Here is a 10,117-nt window from a genome sequence, read left to right on the forward strand (position 1 = left end):
TGATGTAGAATTGCAGTGGTAAGAAAAGGATTTGATTCTCGGACTTGTGAAGTAGATTTTAGACTCAAATTATAAAAATTAATATAACAAATAAAATAAAAGATAGTGATAATATTGAGAGATTACTGAGAATCAGGATTCCACCAGGTTTCATATTCATGTGGTTCAAAATTATTTCTAAACAATTATAGCTCATACGATAAAGTTTCGTTGACTCTAATTCTTTTCCTAAGGTAGATTTTGTAAACATTAATCATAAATGGTAAGCATGGATTATCAAAACATTTAAGCTAAGCATAACCCATCAAACTAAATAACAACTAATTAATAAAAATCATAAAACAATTTTTTTTTTAGATAACTGAAAATTTTATTTAAGTAGAAGGAGGAGCATTAAACTTCTCCAGAAAAGTGTCAATACAAATAACAGAGTAATAACTCTCTTTTAAAGACATTTTTTCACATCTTATTCTTTTTGCAACTCTATCTGCGAAAAGATTACTGTCCCTTTTGACATGAGTGACTGAACAAAGGCTAAATGATGATAAGATAGATTTAATATTTCTAATAATTTTCCTATTTTCCCAGCTAACATAAACTTCTTCTGTTGTGATGGATTTCACAACCGTTTCTGCATCAGCTGCAATGTGAATCTTTGAGATGTTTTTGTCTCGAATCCAACTCAGAGCTTCCATTACATCCATACACTCCCCTGTTTCCGGATCTTTTACTCTAGCTGCATAGGAACCTTTGACACTTGATATTTCCCCTGCAAAATTACAGAGCACCATACCGGTGCCACAATCATTAGTACTGTAGTCAAAAGATGTATCTACAAAGAGTGTAAGGGTAGTATCATCTCTAACACTAGTGGTTTGACTGCCTGAGTGTGTTGGTATGCTCCCAACTAATTTATCTGTAGTAGCGGAAGTGAAACTAAGGTGAGACATATGATAATTAATTTTAGCTACAGTATTTTCAGGGTTTAGGGATTTATCCTGGAAGATGCAGTCGCATCTCTCTTTCGAAATTATCCAACACCCAATCATTAGAAGAGATCTCCATTGTTGAGTTTATTCAGCATTTGAATTCCTGACATCCACAAACCATGAAGTAATACATTGTACGACACTTTGGCAGTTGGTTATGACTTGATCAATATTTATATTAAGCAGTTTCCAGACAGCTTGAGTGATTGAAGACAAGGATGAGATGAAATAGTGACTCTTCTTCTGAATTACAGATACCACAGTGATGATCATCCAGGTAATTAAATTGAGCTAATCTTGTCCTTGTTAGAACTGCATTCTTGAGGCATTTCCAAATGAAAAGCTCCACCCTGTGAGGTAATTGCATCTTCCAAATAACCTTCCAAACAGCTTTAGGAATTGTACATATATCAGCTTGATCTAATACTCTTCTCTCCATGAGTTTATTATAGGTGGATTTTACTGAGAATACACCATCTTTATCAGGTGACCATCTCAATATATCCTCTTCTGACAATGAAATCCGCATTCTGGATATTCTTTCTACATTCTCAGGGGAGAATAAGATGTTGAGAAGTCTTGTATCCCAATCATTGGTATCTGATCTGATTAATTCACTGACAAACACAAACTGATAGTGAGAAGTATGCTTAGGTTCAACAGTTTCACTTAAACCTATAATCCATTTATCAGACCATATTCTTGTTGATTTGCCATTATTTACCTCCATGAAGTAGTGCTGCTGAACTACAGAGAGACCTAATTCAATGCCCTACCAAACCAAAGAAGAATTGCTTCTTTCACCATGTAAATGAAGAAACTCCTCATTCTTATGATATTTGGCTTGAAGTAATTGACCCAGCAAATTATCAGAGTTGTGACAAATTCTCCACGCCAGTTTAGCCAGAAGTGCATGATTCATCATTTCTAAGTCTCTGAAAGCCAGACCCCCTAAATCTTTAGATAAACACATATTCTGCCAAGAAATGAGATTAAAACCTTTATTAGATTTGAACCCCCACCAGAATTTTCTTTGAATAGAGTCCAGTTTCTTGAGAATTTTCTTTGGCATTTTGAAAGTGCTCATTTGATACATAGGAATGGAGTTGAGAAATGCTTTAACCATAGTAGATCTACCAGCTTGATGTATTGTAGTGCCCTGCCAATTACCCAACCTTCTTTCAAATGCTTTGACTTTTGATCTGCCAATAATTAGAGGAGATCCCAAATATTTCTCATTTTTACTCATAGGTTGAACACCAAGTATGTTACTTAGAGAGTCACATACCACAAGATCCATGTTGTTACTGAAGAGGATATAAGATTTGCCAAAATTAATGACTTGACCAGATTGTGAACTAAAGTCTTGTAAAACTTGCAAGAGATTATTCACACTGGTTAAATTTGCATGAGTAAAAATGAGGCAATCATCTGAAAATAGCAGATGATTAATAGGTGGTGCACCTCTAGATACTGAAATACCTTGTATGCTTTTTGAATGTTGAGATTCAACCATAGTCCTTGAGAACCATTCCATGGATAGGATAAAGAGATAGAGAGAAAGAGGATCTCCCTATCTTATCCCTCTACTAGGATTGAAATCTGCACATGGTGAGCCATTAAGTAAGACTGGTTAAGGTGGTGGTGCTAATGCATTGTTGAATGAGACAACACCAATCTTCTGAGAAACCAAAGCTTTGTAGAATCTTCATAAGAAATGTCCATTCTAGTCTGTCAAAAGCCTTTGACATGTCTAGCTTGAGTGCTAACCAACCACTTTGTCCTTCCTTCCTTTTCATGGAGTGAATAATCTCATGAGACATGATAGTGTTATCATTTATTAATCTTCCAGAGACGTAAGATGCTTGGCATGGTGAAATTATCTTTTCCATGATTGGCTTCATTCTGCTAACTAGTATCTTGGAAATTATCTTGTAAGATGTTTTACATAAACTGATAGGTTTAAACTCACCTGGTGAACAAGGCTTACTCTTTTTAGGTATTAGAGAAATATAAGTCTTATTCAATTGCTTGAGCATATGTTTGGAAGAGAAGAATTGTTTGACCATATCACACACATCATTACCAACAACAACCCATTGAGATTTATAAAATCCTGCTTGAAATCCTTCTGGTCCAGGTGTTGACCAATTTTCCATAGATTTAAGAACCTTGAATATTTCATCATCAGTTGGAGGAGCAAGAATCCTTGAATTGTCTTCATTAGTAACCAAGGAAGGGATGTGATTATAGTGCCTTTCATCAATGGAAGGAGCAGAAGTAACACTGATATTCTTGAAGTGATTAGTCAATAAGTTAGCTAAATCATCTCTGTTATGAACCCAGTTATTATTTGAATCTTTCAAAGAATCTATATTATTCCTTGCTCTCTTCCTTTTATGAAGAGTGTGAAAGTACCTGGTATTCTAGTCCAAATCTTTAAAGAAATTATCTTTGGACTTCTGTTTATAGAATTCATGTTGTATTCCATGCCATCTTTGCAATTCCTTTGTAACAACAATAGCTCTTTCAGTATTTGATGAGGAATGGGGAAGAGACTGTATGGAGGTGAGTTGTTGTTGTAGTTCATCTATATTTTGGTTTATTTTCCCAAAATGTTCTTTATTCCACCTAGACAAAGTAATTCTTGTAAAGTGCAGTCTTTTTACTAGTTTATAACCTGGAGAACCAGATACAGTTTTTTCCCAAGCTTTTGCAATTTCCACAGCACACCTTCTGTCTTGTAACCAAGATGTAAAGAATTTAAAAGGCTTCCAGAGATTGGGTTGAGCATGATCTGTCACAAGAAGTATGGGGCAGTGATCACTACCAGACTGATTAAGATGAAGAATTTTAGAATTTAGAAAATAAGTATTCCAATATGCATTGCCCAAAGCCATATCCAATCTTGATCTCTTTCTCCCAGTACCAACATTATTGTTAGACCAGGTATGTTCCCTTCCTATAAAACCAAGGTCATCTAAACCAACATGTTAAATTATTGAGTGCACCAAAGCATCACTAGAAGTAAAAGAATAAGAAGCATTATCCATGATGTGAAAGTTCAGATCACCCAGAAGAATCCAAGGCTGATTGATGTTGCTACTTATGTCTTTGATGAATTCCCATTGATCTTTCTTCTTAAAGTAATTAAAGTACCCATACATACATGAGAGGAGCCATTCAAGTTGACTAGGATCACTCTGAACTACAACATGGATCATGTTATTTTCACAGCTGACAATATCACAAGAAAATCCATTTTTCCATAGAAGAACTAGACCACCTAGGATCACTTTGAAGATACCTAACATTGGGAAACATAAAAGGAGCTACCAGATTTTTCATTTTATCCTCATGGAGTTTAGTTTCACAAATAAATATAATATCAGGATTTTGAGACCTGATTAAATCTCTAAGATGGTCCCTTGTGGCTAAGGAATTAAAACCTTGAACATTCCAAGATAAGACTTTCATTATGTGCAGTGTGTAGAGAAGTAAAGGGATGTGAACTAGAAGTCTACTCTTTTGTTTATACCTTAAAGAAATTATATATTGTCTTGGAACCCTATATAAAGACCAGAGGATATAGTGCAGAAGTGCAAAATAAAAGATGTAAGTATCTAGACAGGTTTTAATAAAACAGCTAAACCTCAAAAGTTTTGGTTCCAAACTAAAAATTAAACTGATGCAATAACTACTTAATCTTGAAGTAGTAAATAACAACCTGACATAAATATTAAAGAAGGAAAAAATTAAGACACAAAATCGAATAAGAACAAATAAGAGAATAGAGAAAAGTGATGAGGTGTATACCTGAACCTCCTTTTCTGTGAGTACAATTTGGTTATCTCCAGTTATGACCCTGTGAGTAGTCTGGCAAGAAATGCTGGTATCTTGCGCATTGTTGTCAGAGGAGCTTTCAGCATCATTAAGATTCTCAGTCCTGAAACTTTTTCCTAGTCTACTGTCTTCTTCGTGATCTTGATCACTCTTCTTGAGGAGAAATTCCATATTAATTGCAATGCCATCTTTAGATGGGACAAAAGCAGTGGATTCACAAACTTCTTAGGATTTTTTGGCAAATAGGAGCCAAGTTCTTAGGATTAACTGTGATGCACTTCCTAACAGCGTTAGCTTTGCCAAAAAAAGTATGGATTTTCATGAGCTGTCTTTAAGTAAGTTGTTGCAGCTTTGCATGCTACTTTGCAATGTTTAATTACATAACAATCCATGCAAATTCCTTTTGGTTGCCTCTCATAGAAAAACTGTTGCCATTTAGTGATTCCAGCATTGATGATGCACTTGACTCCTCTTCTTAGTAGCATAGTAAGATCAACATTCACACAGACTTTGACTGGTGTGCTTCCAATTGGCATTGCATCTGCAGGCTCAATCTTAGTCACCTCTCCCATAATTTCTCCTATCTTAGTGACAGAATCTACATTCATGTGTTCAGGGAGCAAATATTTCAGTTGAATCCAAAACATCTGAAATCCCCAGTGCTTCTCCGTGTAAACCAGTTCAGGGATATAATCGGAGATGCATGTTGATGCTGCATGGTCTTTCAGTTATTACCTTATTTAGGAAATCCCAGTTTTTGAACTTGAAAATCATGGTATTGGGTTCCACCTCCACAATCTTCACATCTTCTGCAGTCATGAATGGCCAAGTAAACGGTAGCCACTTCTCAACAGTAGCATAATTCATTCTTCCCTCTGTAATGACTTTCCCTATTGCGCTGGCCTCCCAATTTGAGTTTTCTTCTTCTGATGTGTTCTTGTTTTGAACACAAACAATCACTTCACTAGTGTCTCCAAGCTCCAAAGTGGCTTGTTTGAACTTGTTAACCAGATCACCAACATTGCTTGAAGATTCGTCAGCCATATTGTGAAAGGTTATTGATAGCAATATAGGATCGTTAACTGTTGTTCTCTTATAAATTAGAATGAAGGTATTAGGGTTTTGAGAATAAGAAAGATATGAATGAAAGTTTATTTTTTGGCCTGAATTACGGTATCAAAATATTTTGGGATAATTTTGGTAACTGGAAATTCTACAGCTGGCTAACAACTTTGCCATAAAAACTAGGAGGCAGACTTTCCAAATAAAACTAAAATTCTTCAATTTGAATTTTTTTGAATTGTCTTGAAAGCGGGATAAACTATATCTTTGACTCCTTGGATGGAATCGCTGAGTTAACTCACCTCTGACAAATACATTGACATCGTTGATACCTTTGATGCCATTGATACCAGCACAATCCAGACATGTTAGCAAAAGCTTAAAGACATACTCAGCAAAAGCAACAATCATAACAAAAACACAGACAAAAGCCGTATGAGAATAAACAAACTGTGAACACATTACGGAGGAACCAGGAGAGTTAGCAACCAATAAAGAAAATTGTGAGAAATGTGAGAGAGAAAGAACAAAATAAAAGAGAACTTGAGGAACTAAAAGAAAATCGGACACTATTTATGCATAACTAAAAGAGAGTAGGTGATTAGATCATCATAAACTGATGTAAAACAGATGCTAGACGATGCTTAAATCAAATTATGAGAGGAGAAAATTTACTGAGTTAGCATAGAACAATCGTCCGATTCACAGAGCAAGACGATTCTGTTTGTCCCAGTCCCCGGTTGTGACATAAAATAATTTAATTATAGTGAAATAGTCGTAAAAAAATCAATTTATTTAACACAATCATGAAAGGGATTCCTCTGTCATCCCAAAATTTTAGGTTTTAGCTCCTCTTTCTTATTACAGAGATAAACTAAAAAGAAAAGAAAATTCTAAAACTTGCTATCGGTTCTCCGGCTCTCCAAAACTCCCTCTCATCTTCCTCGTGGACGATCATATATACATGCAGTAAGAGCAACTGCAGTGGACGAGCAAACCTATAATTATGGTCCAGGGAGGAGACGCAACGGGACGGAGTAAAGATTAAAATCTGGACCAAAACCAAATTCCAGACAATATTTGGTCTGGGACCAAGACCAAAACTATATATAGTGGAGCGGAGGTATAATCACCGTTTGGCATCGGGCGTGTGTATAATCTACGCCTGTTGTGAAACGTACGTAAAGTCACCGCCCCATAAAGAGGCGTGCATATAAGTTACGCCCGGTTGAGGCGTTGATAAAATGTTCGCCCGTTGGGACGTTGCTAAAGTTTACGCCCCACGTCAGGCGTTCATAAAATTAACTCCCCATTCAGACGAAGATTATACAAACGCCCCAGCCCGGCGTTGATATAGTTAACGCCCCACGCCAGGCGTTTATTGATGAGTGCTAAAAAGTGCATATTTCTATATATTTTTCTTGGCATTTAACTCATCTTTTGTGCATTAATTCTACATTTTATCCCATATTCTGTATTTTCATTGTTTTCAAGAATAAATATTTTTCTTACTTAATTTTGCATTTTTAGGTAATAAACGAAGTTCGGATGAGTCGCGGAGCGAAAAGAGAAGAAAAGTAGTGAAAAGCCGGGAAGAATTACGCAAGGAAGCCGCAAAGAATGGAGCGCACGTCCAAAAAGATAGGAATGGGCTCAAGGAGGAAGAATTGTTCTTAAAGAAGATATGGGCTTGGCATACCCAAGGCCCAAAACCCTTACCCAAATCCATTTCCTATATCCATACCCGCCTTCATTTTCAGCCGTCAGATTGGATCATCTCAGCATCCTACGGTCGCAGCATCGCCAGTACATCAAAGTCTGAAATTCCTGACCAACACTACAGCACCTAACTCCATCTCACGCCGTTAGTTTCGTTGTATCTCATCATCCTACGGTTGCTGAAGGCTATGTTCCATCTTATCGTTGGATGCATTTCAGATGGATCGATCCAACGCCTATCACTCGCCGAACATCGAAATCTGATGAGTCCGCTCAACACCGGAACACCAAACCCTATCTACCCAAACCGATCACACTTTTCTCTCACTCGATTTCCTCTCTTCTCCTTTCTTCTTCACAGAAACCTCCATCACCTGCTCCTCCACCTGCTACACCCATGTCCGCCACCAAATCCTCAACCACCACCATAATCCCCACGTACACCGCTCCACACCCATCATCACATACCCCTTCTCTTAGCTGTCTACTTTTCCATTTTTATACGGCTCTCTGAAACCCTAGGCGTGTACAAATGGTAAACTAGGTTAAGCTAAAGACGCAAATTGAAAGCAACAGGAGATGTAGGAGACGCACAAGAGGGATGGGTCAAAATCAAAATCAAATTTCAGAGAGTTGGTATGATTTAATTTCAATTTTCAGAAACCCTAATTTACTGTTTTGGGGGTTTTGCTTTTAAAGTGTAATTGGGTATAAATATGGGTTGTGGGTGTTGTTGTAAAGCCATGCCTGGGTTAGCCAGAGCTTCATCCAACAGGACTGGACTAGCCAGTTCCTCAACTGTGTTATTTTCAATTGTTTTGCACATTTTCAGTTCATGTTAAATTTGAATGCAATGTTGTTTCAATTTCATTTAATGTTCTAGTTTTGTGGCTGAGGGTCTCAATGAAGCCCTAACCTGCTGTTTTGTGTACACTGATAATGCATTCTTGAATGTTAAAAATGCCTAGGAGATAATCAAACTAGCATGTCTGCATTTAGCTTTCACAATACATGCCATGTATGCATTGTAGTTAGAATTACTCTATGTGGACATAGCCACCAATCATGCTAAACCAGGCCACTGTTGAGCCTTAGGCTAGTTGTTCTTTAGGTAGACAATTAGCACTATGGAGCAATACTCTAATTGGTTTTGATTTCTCTAGCGGGGAAACTTCTTAGATATAGGTAAGACCAACATCTTAACCCATGTCATCACAAGGAAAGGAGTGTGTATTCAGTGAATGCATAATATAAGTTAGTGGTGGAGTTGGGAACCTTAGTATCATTTTCTCACTGTTTTCATTTTCTTCACTACTTTTTCCACTGTCATTCTTAGTCACTTGCTTTGCTTCCTTCCCTCACTGCCAACATCTCACAGTTATTTTTTGTCACTGCCTTGCATATAGAATTAGCTTAGGAGAATCTCAACACACACCCAGTCCCTGTGGATACGACCCGTATTTGCACACTCACTACAACTACACCGTGCACTTGCGGTATAACCGTAGGCCTATTTCTTTTGCTCTTAATTTTATACATCATCCCCGGCCTACCATTTATATAGTTAACGCCCCAGACAGGCGTTGATATAATTAACGCCCCACAACAAGGGTTTATATAGTTAACGCCCCAGACAGGCGTTGATATAATTAACGCCCCACGCCAGGCGTTTATATAGTTAACGCCCCACTCCAGGCGTTTATATAGTTAACGCCCCAAGCTTGAGTTTAAAAAAAAAAATACTTTGACAAAATTGATTTTGAAATTTTTTTATATCGTTGGTAATTCGAACGTTGAAGAAAATGGAACGCTGGATAATTTGGAACGTTGGAAAGTTTGGAAGACATTTCGGAACGTTGAAAATTTCGGAAGAAACACCTATATATACACATAAGATCCTGTGACATTTTCCCACGACTAAATACTTCAAACTATCCACACCAATAAGAAGAAATATTGTTTCTGCTTTCAAATCAGTTGGAAAATTTTCACGGATTCGCTTACAATGGCACCAAGAGTAGCACGAGGTCCAAATTTTACGACAATCGAAGATATAACAATGTGTAAAATTCATTTATCTATATCTCAAGATTCTAGTGTTGGAACTGATCAATCAGAGGCGACGTTGTGGACTCGTATCGAGGATGATATTGAACTTCATTTACCTAATAATCCAGAGCGGTCTTGGAGTTCTTGGCAAAAACGATATCAGGGAATAAGTAAAGATGTGGCGTTATTTTCGGCAAAAGAGGCAGAATTTGAAGGTGAATATCATACTGGATGGGGTCCTGAAAAGAAGGTAAGCATTCTTGATTTTTCGAACAATTGTTTTCTAATATTTAATAAGCGCCCATGTACTTAAGTGTTTTTAAAAACATTAACAGCTTGAATAAGTTAACAAGAGGTTCAAGGAATGCAACGATGGGAAAAAATTTAAGCACGAAGAGTGCTACCCAGTTGTGTTAGAAAATATAAAATATAATCGACGATCGACTTTTGTATTC

At 36.9% G+C, this 10,117-nt stretch overlaps 1 protein-coding gene across 1 annotated transcript; it reads right to left on the reverse strand.

Annotated features, from left to right (window-relative positions):
* Nucleotides 1-1,761: 1,761 nt before the first annotated feature.
* Nucleotides 1,762-2,505, reverse strand: LOC113337439. The gene has a single exon (XM_026583114.1). It carries the CDS (start codon nucleotides 2,503-2,505, stop codon nucleotides 1,762-1,764), a length of 744 nt encoding a protein of 247 aa, XP_026438899.1.
* Nucleotides 2,506-10,117: the final 7,612 nt, after the last annotated feature.

This window comes from Papaver somniferum, unplaced genomic scaffold (assembly GCF_003573695.1).
Source record: "Papaver somniferum cultivar HN1 unplaced genomic scaffold, ASM357369v1 unplaced-scaffold_16, whole genome shotgun sequence".
Lineage (NCBI taxonomy): Eukaryota > Viridiplantae > Streptophyta > Magnoliopsida > Ranunculales > Papaveraceae > Papaver > Papaver somniferum.